Source organism: Tachysurus vachellii, chromosome 5, assembly GCF_030014155.1.
Source record: "Tachysurus vachellii isolate PV-2020 chromosome 5, HZAU_Pvac_v1, whole genome shotgun sequence".
NCBI lineage: Eukaryota > Metazoa > Chordata > Actinopteri > Siluriformes > Bagridae > Tachysurus > Tachysurus vachellii.
In genome coordinates this window covers 14,332,585-14,360,547 of record NC_083464.1, presented here as the reverse complement: position 1 = coordinate 14,360,547, position 27,963 = coordinate 14,332,585, and the positions used below count along the sequence as shown (strand labels likewise).

Sequence of the window (27,963 nt, the reverse complement as noted above, 5' to 3'; positions counted from 1 at the left end):
GTTTATGCTTGGACGATTGGACCTTGATGGTGTCTTCTGCTGTTGTAGTCAATCTGACTCAGGGTTTGAAGTGTTGTGCACGTTGAGATGCTCTTCTGCTCGGCACGGTTGTAAAGAATGCTTATTTGAGTTAATATAGACAAATAAACCCACTGTAAACCCAAATAGGCTGACAATAACTACATGAAAATGCATGGGTCTGGATGAGTGTCTATGGTCATTTGTTGTCTGTTCAAACTGACCAACATTTCTGATATGAAAGATAGCTACAACACACCAGCCAGCATGATTTCAGTGCATGTTTTATTTCTTGTGAATGGTAACATTTCTAGAACATAAACCAGATGATAATAATCTGATAATTTAAATGCAGTCTGAAAAGCAAGAATCACAAGAGGTCTAGAGAAATTCCTTCTTTGAATTTGTTTATATACGGTTAGTGTGCATCCCATTAAAACTCAACAAAAAACATGTTATATGGATTCAGTAGACATGCTTGGAATGAGTGTGATATAAACCAGGCTACAATGTGGAGTCATGTGATTTACTTTTATGCCAAATAAAATACTGGTAATTCTGTGTAGAGTGTAAAAGTGAATTTGTCAGTGATAGAAGGTACTGGAGACACACAAACCGGAATGTAGCTCATTCAAAGGTTCGTTCAGACTCAAACCCCGTGTGCAGAGACCTGCAGAGTCTCTGAGACCAAGCAACTAAACAAAAGTGAGTGCAATCACAGTGTCCTATGCTTAACTGTACAATTATTTCCCTGTATTGTAACATTCAGAGTGAGAGATGAGGGCTGCACAGCTCAACCGCTTTATAGCAAAAATAACAGTTTTGGACTCAAGTCATTTCAACACAAAAGACAGTGATTCCATTTCGATTATAATGCAGCTGACTATTATATACTTATATCTGAACAGCACTATGCATTTAATGAGTGCTGTGTGAATGCTCTCTGACAAAGCATCAGGGTTTCTCTGGAGACAATAATAACTGTTTATTTCAATTAATTATAATTTTAAAAAATACAATTATTGTTTTGTTACAACTGTGCAGCCCCGTGTGTGAGGTCACAACATTTCTGTGAGCCTCAACAGGCAGGAAAGGAACACACATACATAAATACACATACACATGTGTGCACCTCCTTCTTCACACACAAACAGGCTACACAATGCAGTTTAATCCCTTTTCACACTCCCTGGAAAACCTTTAAAAAAGCAACAGCTTAGGACATAGGATTAGGTAAATGTTGTAAGCAGGTACTTGCATCAGGCAAGTCTCCTTCATATAAGGCTTCACAAGCATTATCGTGTACACATCGCCAGCTTGCGCTCTCCAATCGGTGGCCATTAGCAAGTACCGTCACAATTTCTGCAATCGGATTAAACCGGATGCTTTGTAAAATCAGCTCATGAGGCCAGGAGTAAAACAGTACAGGGTTCATTCAGCTTGTTTCTCAGGTAGCGATCAGTGTGTGAAGGCTTTGTGTGCAGAGAGGGCCACACTGTTTTCGCCTCGGCTTGCATTTCTTGTCATTTGATCGTGGCCTAATCTTATTCTTTTAGACCAGTTTGTTAATGCCATTTAATAACACAAAAAGCTTTCTCTTTGTGCATCTTCCCTTCTGTCCTATTGCTTACCTTATTATGATGAAAACATCCAGCCCATTGCTCTGTGTTTTATTTCAGAGGCTGTAGAGTCTTTGCTCTGTGTATAAGGCATTTGGGAGCAGGCAGAATGGTTGGCATGGCAGTGTGCCTCCCATTTATTGTCTTTCTGTCTTTTTCTACTGACTCCCTCTTCCGCTATTCTTTTCCTCCTCTTATCTACGCATTCACTACACGGTGCTCCTGGGGGTGCCATTCAGTGCCACTGTCTTCATCAAGCAGGGCGTTCCAGCTGCCTGGGCTCCCATCCGCGGTGTTGACAGACCAACTTCAAACACTTCATGAATCGCTTTCCGGAAACAGTGGAAATTGTAGTCAATTAAGCCTAGAATTCAAAGGGAAGAACAGTGTCATACCATGCACTCAAACTGTTTACAAAAATATGGCCCATTGTTTAGAACTAACATGGACGGGAAGAGTAAATCATGAAGTCAATCTACAGAAAATCATGACCACAATTTATGACCACCATCAAATCTTTCAATTAATCAGCTGGGATGCTGATGAGCTAGACCATATGGTTGTGTAATAATTATTTATCTTATTTTATCCAAATTATTTTTAGATTATCATGAAATAGACAAAATGTATCTAAAGGTACAACGAAATATGATGATTCCAAGAAGCCATAAGATAATTATGTTTATCATTTTAGCTATTACGAAAAGGATCAGCCATAAAAGTAAAAAAAATCAATACAGAGGGAGATGGAATCCAGATCTAGAGGGACACTTCACTGCAGAGTCAGCGTCTGACTCAATACACTGCTGATGTGTAAACCACAAAGGACTGCGAACCTCCAGGACTGGAGTCTAACACTCTCAGAGGAATATTTAATGCCAATGGTAAAGCTTAATTACTGGGGTAAATGAGGGGAGGAAAAAGATGTTAACCTTTGCGCTCAAAGCTCTCTTCTCTAAGAATACAGACAAGGGCAAGAAACTTGGTAACTTCTTTCAGGTAAAGGACAGTGGTGTTATTGAGTTTAATGATCGCCATTGACTCCTTGTCATACGCACTGCCACTGCCATCTTCCTTTAACCTGTACAGACCAAACAAATAACTGTTAGACAACACAACCACCTGATAGAAAAATGCAGTATAAGGTAAAGCTGAAACATTTTATTCACATATACATGTTAACAAAAATGTGGAAGGAGAGTGCAACATTTCTACACGGACATAAATTGACTACATAATAGAATCCACACACATTTATGCTAAAGTAGCGTATAAACTATGCTTTTATGAATTAATTCTGGAATCAGGATGCTTACCCATAGATACAGGACACGTCAATGACCACATCGATCATGTCACAGCACAGCTCGTAGGACTGCATGTCCACCGGTGAACTGTCTGTGGCTATGTAGATCTTACTAACCACATCAAACAGGAAAGCCTTTTCAATCCCTGAATTCTGTCAGCAAGAAAGCAGAAGGGGTGCAGGGTGAGAGTCTGAGACACAATAGCTCACTGCAACATTTTCAATGTGATTTAAAAAAAAATTTCAAAGATTCAAAGCTTATATAATAAAAAGATAATTAAGTAAATACCGAAATAAAAATGTTGAGAAGGTTCTCCAATGTGGGCAGCTGGGGAATGAGCTTCTGCACTACTTTACTGAACGCCTCAAATATAGAGTGGTCATAGATACTGGTCAAATAGAAGCTGAAAAAGAAAAAGAGTTAAGTTTGTAAAAATACAGCACTATCAAAATGTTATCCTACTGCATTGACAATTATCTTTTAAAATGAATGGTGCATTGAACAACAAAAGACCAGTAAAAGTCCCACAGACCATGAAAACTAATACAGACAGATGGCCATAGTGAAGTGAAAACAAATGCTGGGTCATGTGCATACGCATCACTGCTAATGCAGCTGGGCTATAAGTTTATTTAACTCTCATACACCCAGATAAAGACACACAGAAAGCAAAAGATACGTAATGCCCAGCAGTGCTGTGTAAACAATTCAAACATTACAAATCACTGCTAGTAAAAATAAATGTGATGATAAAGAATAAGAATAAGTGAATAATAAATGATCAATTATTATTATCATCATTACTATGACTACATAAAGACTTCAACCAAATGGGAAAAAAAATAAATAAAATACAAATTGTATAATATATATATATTAAAAATCTATAAATTAATAAAAGAGAATAAATTCAAAAAGGAAAAGCTGAAATACAGTAAAAATGAGATACACACACACACACACACACACATATATATATATATATATATATATATATATATATATATATATATATATATATATATATATATATATATATACACACATGCCACACACACATATATCAAGAAAACGAGAAAACACATGCCACACACACATATATACATTTTAGATTATATATATATATATATATATATATATATATATATATATATATATATATATTGAAATTATGAAATTATAAATTATGAAACTCATTGAGAGGATCTACTGAAGATCAAGGTTCATCAAAGCAACATCAAAGTTCTCCTGAAATCCCATTTAAAGCAGATGATGTTTAACTCCCAGCGAACACAAGCACGCATTCAGAATTTGGTTGTTTTATTTATTTGTATTTGTAAAAACACACATTACAATTTGTGTTTCCATCAAACCTAAGCTTGTTCATTTTGACCCATCTTTAGACGAGAGTCAAAGGGGAATGTAGCACTGCTGATCAAAGTATGCAGAACATGTGGTATGCGTTCTACTCCTCCCATCTGGCCGAAACAAGCCATGAGAAGCCGTTCCAAAGTCTCAGTCCCTGTCACTTCTGGTACTGAGCTGCTCTTAGCGTGATGCCAAAGCAGAATAAGTTCTTCATGGTCTTTGTGTAAGCTTAGCAACTGACACATATTTGCTAAACCTACTAATCCATTACGCTATTTAACATACCAAATAGTTTTTCTTTTCTTAAATTATATTACAAGTAGAACTGCAAGGCTTTATTGGTATTTTACTATTGGTTTACGTAAACTTTATCCTGTGTATCTCGGGTAAGGCATTTTTTATTTTTACCACTGTGCAAACCTATGACCCAATGAAAGCAGCAAATTCTATTGCAATACACTATTTATGCAATAGCGGCACTGTTTAGCATGTATTAAATTTTTTATAAACCTAATATTGCAAAAGCCAGCATCACATAGGGCAACTGGAAACTGGGGAGAAGGTGATGAAAAAGCAACAGTAATGCTTTTTGTGAAGACACTTGATTTGCTTAGTATTTCACAATTCACAGAAAGACAAATGCAGAGTATTCACGCTGAAAAGGAAAAGAAGCTTACCTAAGATGCAGTTTCTCCAAGCTGGCATCAGCCAGGTCATCATTAGCCCTCTGGTGAATATCCCTCTGTGTCTCAATTTTGTGGTCGTCAGATAGGCCGTCAACTTTATGGATGAACACTTCAAAGTTGATTTCAGGGTTGACGCGATAGGCCCGAGATACTGTTAAATGGAGTCTGCCAAGAGCCTCCACGTAGTCATCCTATAAGAGAAAAAAAAAAAGGATAAACAAGACAACTTCCCTGAGTTGCACAGATTATTTGATTCACAACAGCAAACAATGGGGTCAGTGCAGGATGACAATAAAGAATATGATGTATGTGATGTATGTTTCCAGTTTGGCATTCCATAAGACTGAAGTGGAAGCCTAAGCAAAAAAATTCATAGGATTTAAAAAAAGAAATTCTGATGATAAAGGCGTGTGTACACCATTTCACATTTTTATAGAATCTTTGGTCTTTCCTCAATCAGGGCTCACATTTCTCAGATTGATGAATGACACAGGTCCTCTTATAGCCCTCTAAAGGTCACACCAAAGTTTACTCTTAAAGAATAACACAAAGGCTGTTGTACAAAAATATTTCGTGCTGGGTTGATCACACCAGCGATTTGCTAACAATTAGAATTTTTTGTGCTTTTTACCTGTTTATGGTTATATTAAATGTTACAAATCATGCATGGGACAATTAAGACCTTGTTATCACTTACATTACTACCATCATCTAATATAAACTTCACTACAGTAATGACTTGGTTTTCTTTGTGAAACACCACCACACCCTTTTAATGTGGCTTTGTGTTTGTGCAGTTAATGATCATTTGTGGGATGCTGCAAGATTTCAGGATTTTTATAAAAAATAAATCAATTAATTAAAAAAGGTGTTCTTAAATAAAATAAGACTTACAATGATAAAGGATTAGGTTTGATGTTAATGTTGAAAACACAGATACAGAAAAAGGAAGCAGCACAACAAACATCTTTCACAACATACAGTATCACACTGGGTTAAGTTAAGTAAGCGGAACGTCTCGCCCATAAACATCACTGTAAGGAAACAGTAAGAAACAGTAGGAAAGAAATCATTGATGGTTTTATTTAGCAAAAGATTTTTCTACAGCAGTGCAGAAAGCTAGTAAATATGAGATCAAATGGGATTAAATTACTACAGGTTAGTAATTAATTAATTAGATTAATTTAAGCAAAACTGGGATGTGTTGTTTTTGTCCTGCCATTTTTATGGCTTATAAATAAGCTTACAAATAAACATTAACCTACCATCTATCTGTTGAGTTTGTTTCGCTCTATGAACAGCTATTGTGCTAGCGATTATCCCCAACATTTTATGCTGACTATCAGTTAATATTGTACATGTTGTACAGTATTAGTCTATGAAATACCACTTCTGAAGCATTAATGTTTTATATTACATGATGTTACATATTAAATGAGATCATCTTAAAGTCAACTAAATGGTGGTATACGTAACGTTATTCTCTCATAAAAAACACAATACATAAATCTGTGCCATGAGATGAATGAAATGATTTTTATGCTTACAGAAGGAATAGTAAACAAACTGTTTTAAATATCAGAACAATTTATTTTAAACACCTAGAACGTGTCTTGAATATTCAAGGGATATTTCATATTTCATAACAGTGGTTCACTAAGGCAGCCTACAGTTGATCCGCAGGAAACCTGTTTCTCGAAGCAGAGAGCTGTGCTGCTTTGTCAACAGAAAACTCTGCTCTGACAGACACATCGATGCTGCGCTCAAAGTTCAGTCAGACACAACTTTGACCTGGTTGCTGTCATTTTCACAACCAAAAAGAGGAGCCATCATACAGGACATAGCAAGAAAATGTGCTTTATCCAGTTTTCTCCAAAGGACATGCAAAGCCAGAGAATAAAACTACTTATGAACGGTCTTGTCATACATGTCCGGCTTTGTTTTAACCTAGCAGTAAAACCAGTGCACCTACCTGATCACCTGAAAGCACCATTTTTGTCCAATATTTAGACAAGCAGGAGACCATGTCTGCTAGAGTTGACATTAGAGGATACACATGCCCATGATTTTTGCCTCAACGTAACGTTAACATGTAACGTTAAAATAAACTGCCTTGATGCCAATCTCAGTTGTATCAAATACATTTCTTACATTACCTGTGCATCAATGACAAAGATCAATGCGCCGGTTCCTCTGAAGATCATCTCATAATCAAAGGTTGGGTCAAAAAAGTCTACTTGACCAGGAAAGTCCCAGATCTGAAAGTTGACAAAAGAGCTGCTGGAGAGGTCATCTTTGTAGATTTTATTTGTGCTCTCCAAAAACAGGGTCTCATTGGGGGACATCTTATGAAACACGACCTGAAGAAAGAAACTTTCTTATATTATGAATTCTAACAAAAGTAAGTAAACATATTGAGACTCCTGGCTGAAAAAAGGAGCCCATTCATAGACACTAAAGAGTCTGTGTTACACCAAGGACCACAGACATGAGACTAAATCCTGGACTTACTCAGCAGGCCCAAGACTTTGACCTGCTTTAATTCCAGCACGAGATGTTGATGTGACCACAATAATGTGAGCACTAATAGGATTGGAGACAAATTCCGGACGAATCTCTGCTTATTTATGTGTTTAGCATCTTTGCTAACTCGGTGTTTTTATCTCTGGATCCCGACTCACTGCTTGTTCTTTACAGTACATCAACACACTACATGGCGCATTAAAGAAAAGCTTCTATAACCGGTGTAGTGGACTGTGTGTGTAATAAAGAAGCGTTTGTTACTGAACTTGTGTATGAACACTTAGAGCAGTAGGAGTTTAGTTCAGTCTAGTTCACACTGTACCTTCTGAATGGAGGACTTCCCGCTTCTCCGTAAGCCCATCAGTAATATCCTCGGCTTGCTGTCAGAGGCTGCTGGACTGTCCTCCATGTCTGCCTCCTCTTCTCCATAGCCGAAGTCTTTGGGGAACGAGTCGGCCACCCCGTAGCTATCTGCTAGTGTTTCGTATTGAATCGACATCTTGACCCAAACGACGCTTTCTCCCCGAAATTTCTTCCCTCACCCCTTTACTCTACACTCGTGTGCTTTAACACACGGATGTCGGACATCTAGGACACATACGGTACAGCATGAACAAGCACAAAATGCCTCCCTGTCTATTAATAGAGAACAAAGTCGTTCAGAGACATTCGTCTTCCCCAATGTTTCTCTGTATCGAAAGCTTTACTTTAGTCCCACCCCTTGCTTGATTATTGGACAATCGGTAGGCTAGCTGCATTTTTATTGGTCCGCCTTGCTGTCAGTGCTTAAAGGAGGCCGCGGATGTGGGGAGATCCGTTAGAGTCATGTGCTTGACTGTCACCTGACTCTCTGGCATGCACGCGGAAATGCGGTGTTCAAGAAGCCTACCTTGTGTTTTCTGTTTGTTCCTTGTCTGGATAATGTTTACGAATGAAAGACGTTCAAATGAGACAAAAAAAAAAAAAAACTCCTTTTCTAACCCAAGTTTAGATTTTGTTAAATGAAATAGCTGCATGTCGTTTAAAACGTGTTTGAAAAACAGCAAATGTGATCAAACCTCTTGCATTTTTTTTATTCTAGAGAACAATTCCCAACATTGGTCCTGGAGTAGCTATCCTCTATCCTGTGGATTGTTTTTTGTTTTTTATCTGCCACCCTTCCTTGCTTTTTTCCTCTGTTCCTCTGTTTTTTCTAACATTTACTATACCTACTTCATTGCCAAAGGGCTCTTAATTAGATGATGATGATGATGATGATGATGATGATGATGATGATGATGATGATGATTATTATTATTATTATTATTATTATTATTATTGGCATGGTGGCTTAGTGGTTAGCACGTTCGCCTCACACCTCCAGGGTCGGGGTTCGATTCCCGCCTCCACCTTCTGTGTGTGGAGTTTGCATGTTCTCCCCGTGCCTCCGGGGTTTCCTCCCCCGGTCCAAAGACATGCATGGTAGGTTGATTGGCATCTCTGGAAAATTGTCCGTAGTGTGTGAATGAGTGTGTGTGTCCCCTGCAATGGGTTGGCACTCCGTCCAGGGTGTATCCTGCCTTGATGCCCGATGACGCCTGAGATAGGCACAGGCTCCCCGTGACCCGAGGTACTTCGGATAAGCATTAGAAGATGAATGAATGAATATTATTGTTGTTGTTGTTGTTGTTGTACACAGGCTATGACTGTACTGTAAGAATTAGAATTAGAATCAGGTTTATTGGCCAAGAGTGTTGACACACACACAAGGAATTTGGTTCCAGCTGTTTGTGACCCTCAAAAGTACAGATATAAATAACACCATACATTAGCTTGGACTATACAGGACAAGACAGACAATGTGAGAGAATATAGACAGTACGAATATTAAATATGAATACAGAATATATGACAGACCAGTAATGTACATAAAGTGTGAGAAGTGCATGGTAGTGCAAATAACAGTATTGTGCTTTTGTACAATATGCAGCAGCAGTAGTGTGTGTAACATATACGGATGATGACTGACAGTGCTGAAAATGCAGTACTTATAGATATGAAGCAGGGAATATAATTATGGTGAGTTGTTAATCAGGGTGATTGCCCGGGGAAAGAAACTATTCCTGTGTCTGGCAGTTTTGGTAAACAAAGCTCTGTAAAGCCTGCCAGAAGGGAGGAGCTGAAAGAGGTTGTGTCCAGGGTGTGAAGGGTCAGTAGTGATTTTTCCTGCCTGGTTTCTGGTTCTTGTATGGTACAAGTCCTTGGGAGTGAGCAGGGGGCACCAATAATTTTTTCTGCTGTTTTTACTGTGCATTGCAGTCCTGTTTTGTTGCTGCTCCAAACTAGATGGTGATGGATGTGCACAGGACAGATTTAATGACTGCAGTGTAGAACTGCATCAACAGCTCCTGTGTCAGACCATACTTCCTTAATTGACGTAGAAAGTACATCCTCTGCTGGGTCTATTTGATAATGGAGTTTATGTTGGACTCCTATTTCAGGTCTTGGGAAATGGTAGTGCCCAGAAACTTGAAGGTCTCCACAGATGACACAGGGCTGTTGGATATTGTGAGGGTGTGTTGAGGAGTCTTTCCTAAATGCTTTACTAAATAATGATTTGTTTTAGAAAGTGTGAAGAAACCAAAGAACATAGAGGAAAGCCACAGGGAACTTGGAAACCCATTTATCTTATCTGGTAAATGTTTGAATTATTTATTTTTGTTTGATTACCAGTGGCTATTCATGGTTACCTTTGCTGACCACAGGATGGTGCAGTAGGGAAGCATGTGACACTTCTGAAAGTGATGCAAACATAAATAATAAACGCAGTGATGTTGATTTAGGCAAAGTTTTCACACAAAACTTCACTCAGACTCATGTGTATACAGTGAACTAGCATGAAATTCCGTGTATGCAAGCGATAACTTGATAACTGTCACTGTCACTCAGATCTGATTGGCAGAAGGTCTTTTATAACAGCACAGTTTCAATAGGATTGTTTTTGTTTTGTTTTTTTAAATAGAATTATGTATGAATGCAAGTAGTGAATTTCATCATTACTCTAGCAAAATAATGAATACACCAAAATAATACTTAAATATTCTATCAATGTTTGTAGCACAAAACATTTATATTTTGGACTTATAGCACGTTTTATTAAAACAGTCTTTTTTTTTTTTTTTTTTTTTTATAGCTACCACTGTCCAGCTTGTAATATGCAAAGACTATCTGAGTCAATGAACTGGGGTAATCCTCAGGGTGTTTTTTTTTTTTTTGGTGCATTTAGACACAACTTCTGGATTTGTACTTTCGACAGGTACATATACAACAGCTTGTAGTAAACATGCGGGACAAAATATAGTAAACAAGTGTTAGTAATTTAGCTAACTGGCACATGATGTGTTACTGTGGTAACTTGGGTTTGTATGAATTTTTGATTATTTAAAATAAGTTATAAAATGTCTTCTTTTATTTATTTGCATATATTTACAAAAAAGATGTTATGCATGTGTTATAGAGTTAAAATGTAATGGTAACAAGATGTGTGGGACACATTTGTAAATAAATGTGAAATTAAGAACTGAAAAAAAGGAAAAATAGCAGCAAATTGTTGTGTTGTCAGTTGGTCAGTCTTTACGCTCGTCACTATTTCTAACTATTACCAAACAGTGTGACCTTTGGGGAATGCTCATTCTCTCTTTCTCTTCCTTGTCTCCCTGTGTGGGAGGGACACACATCTCATCTGTGTCAATCACAAAATCACAAACAAGATTTAGTCCATACATTTAAAACCGTTTATAAAGGTATTTAATATGTCATTCTACTTACAAAACATGGCGTTTCTGTTTAGCACAAGTGTTAAAAAAAAAAAATAATTACTGTACAGTGGTAAAATGTACTGGACACAGATTACTGAAAACTACTCTTTCGCTGGTTTAATTTTTTTTATCTACTGGAAATAATGTTTAACAGCCATTCAGAATTGCACCACAGCAGCACCACGATGAGCAGCAGCTGATGGATTTCACAATTAAGTACCATTCATTAAGTTGTGGTTAAAATCTTCAGTCCTTACACCAGAAATCAGTCAGTAAGGATAATAAAGTCAGTTTATCATAGCAAATATGTATGCTACAAGCACTTGTAGTCCAATATTAGTGATGTCCCAGTTTCCAATAGCTAAACCTCCACATAGCATCCCAGCTGTGGTGCTTATGGTTCCTGTCCATGAGGAGCATTGAATTGCTACAGCTGCAGCTGCCCCCATGGACACTCCAGCTGCCCCTAGTGCCCCCAGCAATGCCCCTGTCACACCACCAATCCCAAGAGCTACTGACCAGGCTTCAACTACTGAAAGAAGGGCTACTGTTGTAACAGATGCTCCAACTATAACTTTATTCAACACTTTCTGATCTAATGGACCTCCAACTGTAGCACCTAAAGCAATCTGGAACATTTTTGATACAAAAAACCCTGATGTTATGGCTTCTAGTGCAGAATTATGGAGCATCTTATCACCAATACTCTCCTTACTTAGGACTTGTCCAGCGTTTCGCATTCTTACAGACATGTCCAGTACATCCTGTCCTGCATGCACTGTGAGCACAGCTATGGCGAATGTGGCAAACATTCCTACACAGGCTGTGAGCATCCAGAAGTTCAAATTCATCAGCCTAGTTAACATGTAGGCCATACATAGGATGAGGACTAACAGGACAACAAAAACAAATCTGTAGCCTCCAAATCCAAAGATTCCCAAGCCAGCAGTTACAGCGGCAGTCACCGTCATAGGAATGCTGGAGAATGTCAGAAACTCCATATATTTGTCTACAATTTTGGTCAGACGCTCTTGAATGCTCTTTTGCTCCAATGCCAGCTCTCTTGTTTTCCTTTGCTGTTTCTCCATTTCCTCTCTGCTCAATCTCTGGGCCTGGCAGGCAGCTCTGAAATCTTCCACATTCTCTCCATTAAAGCTTTTTTCTGTCTCAAAGGCAATCATTATCTTTTCAATCTCCACAGTGACTTTCTCTCTCTGCTCAGACTGCAAAATGTCCAGTGTCTCATAGCACTGCTCTTCAGAGCAATTCTGAGTGGTGAGGATGCTACAGCACAACCATTTTCTGAGTGCCAGTTGTACAACAATATGAATGAATGCTTTCAGCACAGTGAATATCCCTAGAGCCCAGAGTAGTGCCACCACCCCAGATTTCATGATGTGTTTTTCTATAATAAACCCAAGCAGTGCTCCACAGGATGTTGTGGTAAATGTCGCAGTTACCCCAGCTGCAATCCACACAAATCCACACGTAGACACATTTTTCATTTGTGTTATAAGCACCAAAGTAAATAAAGCAGCTACAGTCACTCCTGCTGCACCTGAGGCCATTGTTGTGGATATTGCAGTCGCTCCCAGTAATGTCCCCAAACCCAGTGGCCCCACAGTCCTCACTCCATCCATGACTGGTTTCAGCAGTGACCCTGAGATTATCTCAGTCATGACCTGATTTACTGGAGTCACTGTGGCTCCTAGTGCACATCCTCCCACTGCTCCCAACACAAAGCAAACAGCTCCTTCCTTGACTGAACTCTTGTGATCTGGTAACACAGAGAGCATGCTGTCAAACAGAATAGTGGATTATATTTAATACTGTATATACAATGATTAACTAAAATCAAGATATATATTACAAATCCAATACCAATTTTTCCTAAGCAAATCCTTTCTACATTAATGTCCTGTTTTTTTCTGGAAAAAAGAGGGAAAGACTAAGAGGGCCAGTGCTAAATGATAAAGATATACAAGGATGTAACTGCTACTGAAGAAAAAATACTAATAATGACAGTTCATATAAAGAAAACCTCCAAGTATCTAATTGGAAACAAGAAAAGAAAAGAAAAAGAAAGCTATCAAAAATACTCCATGCTTTCTCTGAAATCACTTATTGCCACCAGCAATAATAGTTTACCAGCAAGCTCAAGTCAGGTGAAGAAGCTTTTCTTGTCATCTGATCAAATGTATAGCTATTGCAGTATATAGAAAAATTAAAGAATCTTCCTCTAGGACCCTGGTGCTTCACTAGTTAACCTCCAATGCAAAACTGACTGACCAGCTAAAGCAGCATCGGCTCAACTTAAAACCTTTCATCTTGTTTTTATTTTTTATTTATTTAGTTTTTATAATTTTTGCCAACGTGTTCCTAGAATCCTTCTTTTAAACCTACTTAAAGGTTTTTATAAATTCAAGTCATTCAGGCATGCAGTAGTGACACAAAAAGTAGTCTCTTTAAACTCGACTTTAAACAAAGAAAGTATCACTCTCAAGTTTTTCGTCTCAAGTATAAACAAACCCGCTTAAGATAAATGATTTCTCAGAACCTGTATCCTGCCCAACCTGTAGTCACAGACCTGATGTATTTGTTCACACACATTCAGGCAATAGTTACAAAATGACTGTGAAATAGGAAACTGGTGTAGGGTTACCATTATTTAAATGCTACTGGGTGTGAATTAAACCAGTGTAATACAAAATACGTGTTAAAAAAACATCTAGGAAAAGTGCCTCTTCTTCAGGATTAATTCTTTTGAGCATTGCTCATTAGAGAATCTTAATAATCAAGAAATAGATTTAAAGATTTCCATCCAGAGCTAGTGCACTGTGGTCTATTAAATGTTATTAGATTATTTAAAAAAATAATTAAATCAATAAAAACAAAATAAAAGATTTGACCTTTGAAAAGAGCAAAAAAATGAAAAGAGGTACAATAATTCCCAGCTAAAACAAAACTGGATCACCCCAGCTGTTTCCAGGTCCACTATTACAAAATCTAGGAAAAAAGAAATCCCTCAACTGGTATTTATTTAAAACCTTTAATCACAGTTTCACATATAACTGAGGTTATCACTTAAAATACGCACATATTGTTTTCTCTTATATAGTCATTTTATTGTTAGAATAAAAAAAACAGTTCTTTGTCTTACTTTTCCAAGATGGTGCCATAGTGGTTCAGGAAATCACACTGTATGTTCCAATAATTTCATCCAACTATGAAAACTCACTCAACCATAGAGCACTGCTCAAGCTGAGGCAGCAGCCTTCTTTCTGACGCATGAGTGAAGGTGTGCTCCTTGACACATGATCTAATGTACACACCCTTTACCTGTTTTTCTACACTAGTATTTGTACTTTACACAGTAGAGGGGCCTCTGTTCCCTATCATTGTAATTGTATAAACATAGCATGCTCACTAATAGTTTGTAAGGTTTAGCTTTGTGCAATAAGTGTTTCATGTTAATGTTGATACAAACACAAACACACACTTCACTAAACGCTCACACACTCCGTCTTCGTATGCACACTCACTCACTCGTGCATGCGCACAGAGAGAAAGAGAGAGAGAGAGAGAGAGAGAGAGAGAGAGAGAGAGAGAGAGAGAGAGAGAGAGAGACTGACACAATTACTACAATTGCCTGTAATTGCTAAAGCCATTGTGAAGGCTGAAGCTCCAGAAATGGATTAATTAATGAATTGATTAATGGATTAATTTAGAGAAACAACACAAAAACATTAAGAAGCTCAGGAAAACTTTTATAAGTGCCATGTTGTTATTCAGACTCAATATCCCACTGTTTTAACTTAATATTTACTTAATATGAATCCTCCCTCAATCCTTAAAATTCTGTGTAAGATTATCAACAGAAAGAAAACACATGTCTCACACTGAAAGACAGTGTAAGTGACTGTCAGTGACAGTGACTGTCTGACTGTCTGACGTTTTCATAACTTGCAGCTGAGAAAGAAATCCTATTTGAGAAAATTCCTATCAATATACTTCTTATGTAGAATTATGTATTTGAAAACGTGTAGCTCAATTCATCCAGCACATTGTTCAGCTTCATCTGCAGCTCATTGTGTGTTGCTAGCTTCTGTGTCCACACACAGATCAATCTTATTTCATCTATTTCTGCAGAGGTACACAATCCTGAACTGAACATTTACTGCACCAAGTGACATCATTAAACTTTGACAACATGGAAGTGTACATCAACTCCAGTGATGATAGAAAACACTACACTACACACATACACACACACACACACACACACACACACACACACACACACACACACACGAAAGACAAGCATGAAGGCATCCATGTTTTTACCTCAGTTTGTACATGTAATAAAGCACCACAGCACCATTGTTTAGTAGATGAAATCGAGTTAGACAGTAAACATCAATACGTATCATTTTAATTTCCTCAGAAATTTCAAACCAATACTTTTACCACATGTAATGGCTTTTTAGCCAAGATGACATAAGCTATAAGATTCCTTTATAAATGAACAGACCAACTGTTAAATAACTTAACAAATGCTTTTCAAATAACTAACAATGTAGTGAGATAGCAACCATATCTTACTGCACAGACTATCCATTTATTTTCTAATGGATTCATTTCAAGAACAATAAGTTTGAAGCAAATCCATCCAAGAAACATATGGTAGTTAGTTTGGAAACTGCTTAAAGTCATGTTCAGGGAGGGGAAAATGTGTGTGTATGTGTGTGTTACAGATCAATAAGGGCACAAGCACTCAGGTGAGGTCATGAGGTGACCTTCAGGAGATAAAATCAAAGGACAAACCTGGGAGATAAAATCAAATGGAGATAAGATCAATGGACAAAACTTCCATCACACTGATTCCATCACACCTCTATTAACAAACCTTAATCACCTCACCATCATCAACCTCAAACGCACTGTCACACAGCTGAGAGAAGGAGGGAGAGAACAGACATCACATGTCACCACCTCTGTCACCTCATGCAGTAAAGACAGACTGTCTGACTGTTATTTGATAAAATGCTTTACATTACTGTATGCTTTGTGGGTGTAGATATACACATGCATGGACCGACATGGATGTAGGTATGTATGCTTTATCTGAAACCTACCCTAATATCTTTGCTGTCATGCTGTGTATAGAAAAAACATTGAAAAAAAAATAGAGAATCAACTAAGAATCTGAATTTGGACCTTACTGCAAACATAATTACTACAAACTACAGGAACTCTCTACCTATTTAAGATAATTTGATGGACTAATCAGGATCAGGATTGCTCTATTATAGCTTACAGCTACTACACCATCCTCACCAACCATCTCCTCTTTTCATATCAGCTACAAGCTGATTTGTTGTACAGAGACAACATAAAGACCAGAAAGAAATAATAATGTATGCAAGTACTGTATATATACCATGTCAGTTCCTACCACATCACAATTCCTCCTAAACACCCCCCCCCCCCACACACACACACAGCTCATCTTCCTCCTGCTCAAGGTCCACAATCTCATCCAGCTTTAATAAGGGAAAGACAGCACTGTGTACTGTAACTGCAGATCTATTCATCTTAGGAAGGAGGATGTGACTGAGTGACTGTGATGAAGGTGTGACATGTCTTTTGTGACTGTCAGCTGATATGAATGTGGCATGAAATGTCAATTACTAATAAAACGATAACAATGTGACAATTTGGCTTATTTAAAAAAAAAAGAAAATAAGAATGGTTTTATGATTGGATGTAAAACGTTTGCATTTCAGTCACTTCATTTTCAAGAGTAATGTCTGATCTACAATTAGACAAAAGCACCATTACATAAAACACCACTTCATATGGTCTTATTTACAGCTATAAATAAATGTTAACTGTTAAACATTAAAAGGTAAAATGTCTTTGGCATTCAGCCATGTTAGCTTTCAGTCATGTTAGTCACTTTGTAAGTAAGGAATTTAAACTACAATTTTTGCAAAATGATGCTCCACAGCGTCATCCTTTTGTCTGTATGCCAACCTTTTTTTATCACTGAGTCCGAGTTGCTTAAACTCACACAACCACTTGCTGAGTCAAAACCATTTTGTCTGGGAAAATCAAAACGCCTCAAAGCACATAGAACCCCTTAACCAAAATAAAATCACACAAGGAACAGCATTACACATGCACATTAAACTAAAACATTCTTACATTAATGAAACATTTCACTGGGGTGAGGCATTAACCTATTGGAAATGAATGACACCTTCTGAAGATACACATACTGTACCTTCATCCTGAAGTAAGTGATGCTGGTGAGCAGATCCACAGTGGACTTCAGGTCATGCAAAAGTTATTTCTACAGCAGGATACAGGACACATCTGTTACAACAGAGAGCTTACGATCTCATTGGATCAGTTGTGAGCAGAACTTAGGTAGTACATGGAGAGATCACAGGCACAAGCTTAGCTAAACTGGACTGAAACTCTGTGTGTTTCTCAGGTGTTTCTAGGTGTAACTCAGGTGTTTCTAATAAAGTGTATGGTCTTAAATTCAGTCTGTGAAGTCCACACAATCTGATATGGAGAGGATTCTGTGCTAGAATAAAAACAATCGCACCAGTGATTTCAGTGAAGGTTTTGCCACTGTTTTTTTTACTGCTCAGTGAAAACAACAGTAACAGCAACTGGGAGCTACTCTTTAAGTGTTACAGCCTAAATTTGAGTTAGAAGTGGAAGAAGAATAACAAGGTGGAGAAGAAGAAAAAGAAGAAGAGACTGCAATTCCCAGTTACACTGGTTTTAGTCATCCATTTTCAGGATGTGATATCTTCTATATAAAGGAAAGCCCTTAGTTTCACCATTCTTTCTACAGTGATTACTGAATCATCAAGATTTTTTAAAATTACTATTAAAGCATGATCAAATTTTAATGAGTCTAAACATACAGCTCTCATATGAAGCTAGGAATTTTACATTAGAGATTAACAAACCTAAGAACAATGAAAGGAAGGTTTAGTTTTCCAGCATATACAGTGTTTTGCAAAAGTATTCATACCCACTGAACTTTTTCACATTTTGACACGTTACAACCACAAACAAGGATTTTATGTGATAGACCAACACAAAGTGGCACATAATTGTGAAGTGGAAGGAAAATAATAAATGGTGTCCACATTTTTTTTACAATTAATATCTGAAAAGAGGAGGGCACGGTGGCTTAGTGGTTAGCACGATCGCCTCACGCCTCCAGGGTTGTGGGTTCGATTCCCACCTCCGCCTTGTGTGTGGAGTTTGCATGTTCTCCCTGTGCCTCGGGGGTTTCCTCCGGGTACTCCGGTTTCCTCCCCCGGTCCAAAGACATGCATGGTAGGTTGACTGGCATCTCTGGGAAAATTGTCCGTAGTGTGTGATTGTGTGAGTGAATGAGAGTGTTTGTGTGCCCTGTGATGGGTTGGCACTCCGTCCAGGGTGTATCCTGCCTTTATGCCCAATGACGCCTGAGATAGGCACAGGCTCCCCGTGACCCGAGGTAGTTCGGATAAGCGGTAGAAGATGAATGAATGAATATCTAAAAAGTGTGGCATGCATTTGTATTCAGCCCCACTAAGCCAATACTTTGTAGAACCACTTTTCGCTGCAATTACAGCTGCAAGTCTTTTGGGGTATGTGTCTACCAGCTTTGCACATCTAGAGAGTGAAATTTTTGCCCATTCTTCTTTGCAAAATAGCTCAAGCTAAGTCAGATTGGATGGCGAGCGTCTGTGAACAGCAATTCTCTCCACAGTCTCGCCACAGATTCTCAATTAGATTTAGGTCTGGACTTTGACTGGGCCATTCTAACACATGAATATGCTTTAATCTTAAACCACTCCATGACTCTAACAGGTTTTCATCTAAGATTGCCCTGTATTTGGCTCCATCCATCTTCCTATAAACTCTGACCAGCTTCCCTGTCCCTGCTGAAGAAAAGCATCCCCACAACATGATGCTACCACCACCATGTTTCACGGTTGGGATGGTGTGCTCAGTGTGATGTGCAGTGTTAGGTTTCCGCCACACATAACGTTTTGAATTTTGGCCAAAAAGTTCAATTTTGGTCTCATCTGACCAGAGCACCTTCTTCCTCATGCTTGTTGTGTCCCCCACATGGCTTGTCACAAACTGCAAACAGGATTTCTTATGGCTTTCTTTTAATAATGGCTTTCTTTTTGCCACTCTTCCATAAAGACCAGATTTGTTGAGTGCACGACTAATAGTTTCTCCCACCGATTCTCCAACCTGAGCTGTGGATCTCTGCAGATCCTCCCGAGTTACCATGGGCCTCTTGGCTGCTTCTCTGATTAATGCTCTCCTTGCACGGCCTGTCAGTTTAGGTGGACGGCCATGTCTTGGTATCCGCATGATGGACTGTTCAGTGCTCGGTGAGATTTTCAAGGCTTGGGATATTAATTTATAACATAACCCTGCTTTAAACTTCTCCACAACTTTATCCCTGACATGTCTGGTGTGTTCTTTGGTCTTCATGATGCTGTTTGTTCACTAATGTTCTCTAACACGCTTCTATACTGCATGTCCCTAATGCACAGCAATGCGGTTATGTTTATTTTCGTACTGGTATGAGACGGAAACCCGGAACCTTTGGTGTGGCTCACTTTCTTTACCCGAGTATTTTTCATGTAACACGGGAGCGTTTAGAAAGATGGCGGCATCCGTAGAAAAGCCACATGTGGAGATTGAACTAGGTAATTAAAAAGAATTTATTACGTCTATATTGTAGTGACTTTGGATGGGAATTATACGATTATTAATATTGACTAATTTTGTTTAAATACGTTGTTGCTGATATACGTACTCGTCTTTTCATTAGCCACTAAGTTTAATAGCAAACTTCTACTGAAATATTACTTGTATTTTTTCTCTTTCTGCTAAAGCAGTGACTATCTGGCTGTATTTTTTCAAGTTTGTATTAATAATGACATTGATTTTTAAAGGACCGTTTTGTAACTAAAGTTTTATACATTACCGGTTACTGCAATAGACACTTGCTAGTAAGGTGGCATTTTGGTGTCTCTGTGTATGTGTGTCTCTGTGTATGTGTGTCTCTGTGTATGTGTGTCTCTGTGTGTATGTGTGTCTCTGTGTGTATGTGTGTCTCTGTGTGTATGTGTGTCTCTGTGTGTGTGTGTGTCTCTGTGTGTGTGTGTGTCTCTGTGTGTGTGTGTCTCTGTGTGTGTGTGTGTGTGTGTGTGTGTGTGTGTGTCTCTGTGTGTGTGTCTCTGTGTGTGTGTGTGTGTGTGTGTGTGTCTCTGTGTGTGTGTCTGTGTGTGTCTCTGTGTGTGTGTGTCTCTGTGTGTGTCTCTGTGTGTGTCTCTGTGTGTGTGTCTCTGTGTGTGTGTCTCTGTGTGTGTGTCTCTGTGTGTGTGTCTCTGTGTGTGTGTCTCTGTGTGTGTGTCTCTGTGTGTGTGTGTCTCTCTGTGTGTGTGTCTCTGTGTGTGTGTCTCTGTGTGTGTGTCTCTGTGTGTGTGTCTCTGTGTGTGTGTCTCTGTGTGTGTGTCTCTGTGTGTGTGTCTCTGTGTGTGTGTCTCTGTGTGTGTGTGTGTCTCTGTGTGTGTGTGTGTCTCTGTGTGTGTGTGTGTCTCTGTGTGTGTGTGTGTCTCTGTGTGTGTGTGTGTGTGTGTGTGTGTGTGTGTGTGTCTGTCTGTCTGTCTGTCTGTGTGTGTGTCTGTTTGTGTGTCTGTGTGTGTGTGTTTCAGCCGCTGGCTAGCAAAGCTATTTTGATATATATTTATAGCTACTACAGCCACTGTCTTATTGACCCTAATAGCCAGACACAAACATGTTGGGCTTCTTTGCTTTTACTAGCGTGCGTCATTAAATTTCTATAACTGTTAATGTAAATATAACATTAATGTTCCTCCTTGTTGAGACTCAGAAGATGATGTGAGTGAGATCAGCGAGAATGAGGAAAGAAGTGAAGAGGAGGAATCAGAGGATGGAAGTGATGAAGGAGAGAGATCAGCTGGTGATGGGAGTGAGGGAGAAGAGGAAGAGAACGTGAAGGAACAAGATGGAGAGGTTGAGATGAATCCCAATGCTGGTTGGGCAGATGTCATGGCCAAAATCCTGGGAAAGAAAACGCCAGAGGACAAGCCCTGCATTCTGCTAAAAAACAAACAGCGGGACAAGCTCAATGCAAAGGAGAGGAAAGAAAAGGCAGAGAAGAAGAAACAGGTACAGCCGTGTGTGTGTGTCTGGGTGTGTGTGTCTAGGTGTTAGGATTTGTTTTTCAAGCAAAAACTTCTCACAATGTCGTCTTGGATAGAGTACATGTATGTATTTATGTATATATATATGTGTGTGTGTGTTCTGACTGACAGGCAGATAAAAAGAGGGCATGGGAGATGATGTGTCGGGTGAAGCCAGATGTTGTGCAGGATAAAGAGAAGGAGAGGAATCTGCAGAGAGTTGCTACCAGGTAGGTTTAGGGTTCCAAAGGGGTGGAAAGTTTCCGGTAAATTTCCGGAAACTTTCCACAGGAACTTAATATGGGGAATTTTGGAAATATTCTAAATTGGAAACTTTATTGGGAATTATTGGAAAATTAAATTGGGAATTTATGGGAATTATTTCGAAATATAGGGAAATTTATATAAACTATATCATATACATACATAAATAAACATTTTGTTTGGACATAAGCAGACATGCATGCAAGGTAATACAAATTTTGAAAATGACGTCTTGACTGATTTAATTGTAAAAAGAACTTTAATTGATTATTTCATTGAGTAACACAAAAGCATAATAAATATTATTATGCTTGTAATAAACATAATAAACTTAATAATTGTAATAAACATTATTTTATAGAGGATTTTTTTTATGTCAGGAGGAGTGAGTGTGTGTGTGTGGGGGGGGGTCATCAAATTATCTGTGCATGTTTTAACACTCCTAATTTACTGCTTATTAAGAGTTAGTAAGGTAGTTATTAAGTTTAGATATTGGGTACAATTAAGAATGTAGAATAAGGTAATGCAGAATAAGGCATTAATATGTGCTTAATAAGTACTAATAAATAGCCAATATTCTATTAATATTCGTGCTAATAAGAAACTAGTTAAATGACCCTAAAATAAAGTGTGACTGAGCATGTTATGGGAGAATGCAAGTACATGCAGGGGGTTTGGCCTCAATGGCCCTCCAGTAAGCAGTGTGCTGTGTGCAAGTGACTGAGGAACGCAGGGTACAAATTCAACTTAAATTGCATTAAATCTTATTGTTTTAAACACAATTATGCTGCAAGATTTTCTTAACTACATTTAAGTTCCTTGTTATAGGCAGCTCTGCATTTTTTAAAAATTCCCAGTTTATTTCCATATATTCCCGTTAATTCCCATATATTCCCGTTAATTCCCATATATTCCCGTTAATTCCCATATATTCCCGTTAATTCCCATGGAAAGTTTCCAGCCTTGAAAATTCCCAGGATTTTGCAACCCTAGGTAGGTTGCAGTACAGTTTCCAGGAGCTTATAGTGTTTGCCTGGGGCTCCTGCTTCTGTGTACTAATGTCTTGGTGAACCTCTGTAAAGAGATAGATCAGTCACTGAGTCACCTCAGACTTGCTCATTGTGGATAAATACAAACACCTTTAAATATATCTAATATTAATCTTGAATTTTTGTATTATATCAATCATTATATTATTCTTTATATTAACCTTTTGTTTTATGTTTATGTTCTGTAAAGCTGCTTTGAGACAATGTCAATTGTTAAAAGCGCTATACAAATCTATTTGAATTGAATTGAATTCTTGAGGTTGTTAGTGGAAGCCAGATGGTTGATGAAGCAATAAGTCTTGGAAATATCTCGTTATTTATTGTCAAGCCCATTTTAAGATAGAGTCCTCAAGTCTTTTAATGAGACTCAAAAGCACTTTTGTACGTCGCTCTGCATAAGGGTGTCTTCCAAATGCTGGAAATGTGAATGATGCTTACAGAGAACAGATTTTTAGTATTTCTCTTCACTTATTGTTTTTATTTTATTGTATTGTCCACTCAGAGGTGTAGTGCAGTTGTTTAATGCAGTACGTCAACACCAGAAGAATGTAGACGAGAAGATGAAGGAAGTCGGTGGATCTGAAAGGAAAAAGGCAAAGGTCCTTTCCTCAGTATCGAAGAAAGATTTTATTGACGTATTGAGAGGAACTGCCGGTTGTAACAAGGCAGCCATAAAGACTGAAAAAGCATCGGTGAGTATGTTTTTAGTTCATCCTATGAGCTTTTTATTAATGAGACCACCTGAATTTGGTAGATTTGCTATGTTTTGTTCAACTTGAAGCTGCTTAAAACTTTCAATTAAATCATATTTTTTTTGGTTAAGTGTTGCCTTATATATACAAATATATACTTTTGTTATATTCAGGTTCTGTTACAGAATTATTTGTTACTGCTGCTGAGGAGGTCTGGCACTAAGGGTATAACACTGCTCTTAATTAGCATAAAATCACTACGTGGTTAAGGTGTTGGGCTGCCAATCGGATGGTTGTGAGTTCAAATCCCAGGTCCACCAACTGCCACTGTTGGGCCCCTGAGCAATGCCTTTAACCCTCCATTGTTCAGTTGTATAAAAATGAGATGTAAGTTGCTCTGGATAAATAAATGCTGTAAATGTAAAAAAGTAACAAAACCCTCCTGCAGTTTGCAGTGTGCAGCCTTACAGAGCTGCTTGCTGAGCATTGAAATGATGCTGAGCATTGAAAGAAGCAAGTCATGATTCTGCACTTCCTGCAAACAAAGGAAGTGTGGAAATAGTGCAAGTTTTTGTATGTAAATACTCCTTAAGAATATATATCCCTAATATAGAGTGCTTTTTAGACAGTCCTTTCAGGAGTTATAGCATAATACAGCAGAGGGTCTATAAAACTCCCTTATCCAGAAAGAACTGCACATAACTTATTTTATACAATTAAGCAGTTGAGAGGTAAGGGCTTTGCTGAAGGACCCAGTTCTGGTATTTGAACACAACCTTCCAATCTGTAGTCCAACTTCTTAAATACTGAGCTACCTTTTGCCTTGTGATGATGTCCCATGATTCATCTTATTTCAAAACTGTGGATAAAATTGCAAGCTCTTCGGAATATCATGGAGTTTGCTTGCTTTTTTGCCTTAATTTCTGCAGTCACAAAATTGATTGCAGAATTTTTGTTAAATGAAATTGGGTTTATTTTTTTTAGCTTTAAAACAGCTGGATCTGAGGTGTTGGTTACCTATTGCTAAGTCTTTTTTATTTCCCTGTTCACATTCGAGACTTAATCTTGTTGAGACAACTATTTTATCTGCTTAACTGCTTGTCTGTTTTCATTTTCATCAGCTCTGCAAGTTATAAGGTTTGAGCTTGAGCCTAAACTAAATCTTTCATACTAACACACAGATCTTTATTTCCTGTATCAGTTGTAAGCTATAAAGTAAACATAAATTAGTTTTTGAAGAAGACAGTTAACACTTGGAGTGCAGACATAACTGATGTTGTCCACAAGGTGGCAGTCTTTACTCTAAATTCGTTGGCTGCAGATTTTAAAATGTGAAGTCAGTTTGTCTGGACTTCATACAGTGGATATAAAAAAGTTTACACGCCCCTGTTAAGATGTGGCAGGCTTTTGTGATGTAAAAAATAATAATAAAACCTCATTTTTGTTCTAAATTATTTTATGACCTATAAATCATGTTTGTGAAATTGCATATAAAAATTAAAATAGCATTTGTAGAAGTGTGCATACCTTTGAACTAATACATTGTTGGAGTACGTTTTGATTTTATCGCACCACTAAGAGTCTCTCAGCATCTTGACTTGCCCATATTTTCCCACTCTTTCTTGCAAAATCATTCTAGAGCTATCAATTATAAGAACATCTCTTGTGGACAGCTCACTTAAGGCCACACCATAGATTTTTAGTTGGTTTCAGGTCCGAGTTATTTCTAGATCATTCAAAAATCTAAAAACGTCTATTCTTTTGGTTAATTCGATCCTTTGTTTATTCGGATGAATGCTGTGAAAAAATATTTTTCAGCTTACTAACAAAATCTGAAGCTTTAGCAGCTATTCATGATTCCCTCCACCTTGATAAAAGCCCCAGTTATGGGTGTTGAAAAAAAATAGCGCTAAAGTATGATGCTGCCACCACCATGCTTCATTGTGGGTATGATGTTCTTTCAACAAACATACCTTATGGAAATGGTATACCTTTTGGAATCGTTCTCATGAGATTATAACACATTTCACCACGTAGCTTGGGCCTGATTCACTTGCGCGTGGTTGTTTTTGTGAGAAAGGGTTTCCATCTAGACTCCACACCCTAGACATGAGAAGAATGAGAGATTGTCACATGCAGTGAGTAATCTGGACTTATCAGATATTCCTTCAGCTCCTTTAATGTTGCTGGTGGTCTCTTGGCAGCCTCCCTGGTGTGTTGTTTTTTTTTTTTTCTTTTTTCTTCTTGTTGTTTTATAAATTTTGGAAGGACATCCTGTACTTGATATAAATGTGCTGCTCTATTTTCTCTATTTGTTGATGATTGCTTTTACGGTGTTCCATGGTACATCTGATGTTTTGGAAATCTTTTACACCCCTCTCATGATATGATCGATACCTTTCAACAAGTGAGATAAAACACATGCCTTGTAAGCTCTTTGTGGCTCTTTGTGGACTTTTTTCAGCTGTTTAATGACACCAAGAGGATGTGAAGGAACTCCTACAGGAACAGCTGTTCTTTATTTGGGGTTAATTAGAATCATTTTATTGATGAAAGCTGTATAATTACTAGAGATGAGCCGGATACTCGGCTGAAACGAGTATCCGGTACGGATAAAGCACTTCTGCCGAGTACGAGTATTATACGAGTAATACGAGTCAATATCTGTGCTCGGATTGAATGAAAATCATAAATTGGGTATCTGATTGTGACAGCGTTATGTGATAGGCTAGTCACAGCGCCCCTCCCCTACAGTGATAGGCTAGTCACAGCGCCCCTCCCCTACACACATACAGATGTATTGTGTTGCTGTGTCTCGCTCTGCTCACTCACAGTCACACACAGAACAGCTCTCTGTCTCTCCCTCAGTCACTCGGGTTCGCGGGTCTTTTCCGTTAACGTTTAGGGTTTCTTCAGCTTTTTACTTCGGGTTGTAACGTTAATAATACGTACTTACTAACCAGTAGAGTTCTGGTAAACGTGGGTTCGTTCAGACGTGGTGCTTGCTTGGTAGAATGCGACTCGCATTGCGTCTCTGCCTGTCGGAGATTTTTTTTCTTTTTTAAACCTTCAGCTGTCTCTAACCAGTTACCAGACACTGAGTGTCTGACACGTTTTTGCTGTATTTCATAAAAACATAAAAGGTAGTAAGCTAGTGTTATAAATATTACAAATTAATTATTACCAGTTAAAGCACCGCCCATTTCAAGACAAACCCCGCCTACTTCCGGGTTAGGCCCCACCCACTCCGAGTCCAGTTACAGATAATTCATATGGTTAACAGATACAGATAATGCTGTACTCGCTCATCCCTAATAATTACTTTTGAACAAAGGATTGAATGTTATTCACAGACACATCCCTAATTATAAACCAGGTTACTGTACCCTTTTTTTATTTAATATTCCCTATAAAGTTTCCGGTTGTTTTATTTAATTTTTTTAAATGTTGTAATTTCACATCTGTCTGTCTGTCTATCATTTTAACAAGGGTGTGTAGACTTATTGTCCATGGAGACATGTTTTGACCCTTTGCATATGAACTGTTTCATCACCTGTTATGATGAATCACTGAATTGGCAAAGCACCCGAGATAAGTGCTGAGTAATAATAGTTTCTTACACCAGTCCAGTCACCTTGACTTTTTACTGCCAGACATCCAGAATACTTTGCACAGTAATAAAATTGAGAGTGCAGTGTGTTCTGTCCCTAAGCTATGCTCTTGTGTGTTCCTGGCAGTCTGAAGTGCAGAAAGAGAAGAAGCCAGCATGGAGTGTCCTAAGGGATGATTTCATGATGGGCTCATCCATGAAGGACTGGGATAAGGAGAGTGATCCAGAGGAGAGACATAAGGAGCCAGGGGATGCAGAGGACAGCGATTCAGACTGAGATAATCATTGTGTGTGTGTGTGTTTCTTTCCATGTGAGAGCACATCCATACAACACATGCTGTGTGTCTCACATGTAAGGTGGATGGACCTCATTCACAGACCCTGCTTTTATGTATGGGATCCTGTTCTGTGAGTTCTGAGCATTTGCTCATATAGCTGAGATTGGATTGACCAGATGTCAAGGTTTGGATTGAAAACCTGAGGTGTTTCAAAACTCAATGGATTGTTCAATTAACCCAGAGAATTTATAATATTGGTGTTTAACTCGCTTTTTCTGTTTCAGCCATGTATATAGTTCTTTGATTATAGGCCAAGGAATAAAGTGACCTTTAACATAGTTTGTGTCCAATTTTTCATTGCTAAAGCTGTTTTGACTTGAAATTTTATAAATACAGCATTTCCCTTTAATGTTTCCTTCTAAGCCAAAAATGACATACATGATCACTGCATGTGTTTGTGTGTGTGTGTGTGTGTGTGTGTATACCTTAATAAGAGACTGATGGTGCA

At 38.2% G+C, this 27,963-nt stretch overlaps 3 protein-coding genes across 4 annotated transcripts; 1 reads left to right on the top strand and 2 right to left on the bottom strand.

The window, feature by feature from the left end:
* Positions 1-286: 286 nt before the first annotated feature.
* Positions 287-8,240, bottom strand: rragca (Ras-related GTP binding Ca). The gene is made up of 7 exons (XM_060869907.1): positions 7,844-8,240; positions 7,155-7,358; positions 4,990-5,189; positions 3,233-3,347; positions 2,954-3,096; positions 2,570-2,718; positions 287-2,001 (listed from the first exon to the last, which is right to left on the bottom strand). Exons 1-7 carry the CDS (start codon positions 8,018-8,020, stop codon positions 1,847-1,849), a joined length of 1,143 nt encoding a protein of 380 aa, XP_060725890.1. The 5' UTR covers positions 8,021-8,240; the 3' UTR covers positions 287-1,846.
* A 3,031-nt stretch (positions 8,241-11,271) lies between these two features.
* LOC132845273 (uncharacterized) lies at positions 11,272-14,602 on the bottom strand. Its single transcript, XM_060869203.1, has 2 exons — positions 14,479-14,602; positions 11,272-13,095 (listed from the first exon to the last, which is right to left on the bottom strand). The coding sequence occupies exons 1-2, from the start codon at positions 14,495-14,497 to the stop codon at positions 11,606-11,608; spliced, it is 1,509 nt and encodes a 502-aa protein (XP_060725186.1). The 5' UTR covers positions 14,498-14,602; the 3' UTR covers positions 11,272-11,605.
* Positions 14,603-19,932: 5,330 nt separating this feature from the next.
* rrp15 (ribosomal RNA processing 15 homolog) lies at positions 19,933-27,793 on the top strand. Of its 2 annotated transcripts, none has more exons than XM_060869904.1 (5): positions 19,933-20,059; positions 21,244-21,548; positions 21,695-21,792; positions 23,378-23,567; positions 27,305-27,793. In XM_060869904.1, exons 1-5 carry the CDS (start codon positions 20,017-20,019, stop codon positions 27,452-27,454), a joined length of 786 nt encoding a protein of 261 aa, XP_060725887.1. In that variant the 5' UTR covers positions 19,933-20,016; the 3' UTR covers positions 27,455-27,793. The 2 variants fall into 2 exon arrangements, with proteins under 2 accessions (XP_060725887.1, XP_060725888.1); XM_060869905.1 differs by having other exon boundaries at positions 19,953-20,059; positions 21,250-21,548.
* The last annotated feature ends 170 nt before the right edge of the window (positions 27,794-27,963 follow it).

Bases quoted from the DNA above. Each gene is read 5' to 3' on its own strand.
- rragca (XM_060869907.1), bottom strand. From the start codon at position 8,020: ATGTCGATTCAATACGAAACACTAGCAGATAGCTACGGGGTGGCCGAC. The intron at 3,097-3,232 runs GTATTTACTTAA...TCTTGCTGACAG, and splicing joins TTCTCAACATTTTTATTTCG to AATTCAGGGATTGAAAAGGC. The intron at 2,002-2,569 runs GTTAACATCTTT...TTTGAATTCTAG, and splicing joins AGAGAGCTTTGAGCGCAAAG to GCTTAATTGACTACAATTTC.
- rrp15 (XM_060869904.1), top strand. From the start codon at position 20,017: ATGGCGGCATCCGTAGAAAAGCCACATGTGGAGATTGAACTAG. The intron at 21,549-21,694 runs GTACAGCCGTGT...TCTGACTGACAG, and splicing joins AGGCAGAGAAGAAGAAACAG to GCAGATAAAAAGAGGGCATG. The intron at 23,568-27,304 runs GTGAGTATGTTT...TGTTCCTGGCAG, and splicing joins TAAAGACTGAAAAAGCATCG to TCTGAAGTGCAGAAAGAGAA.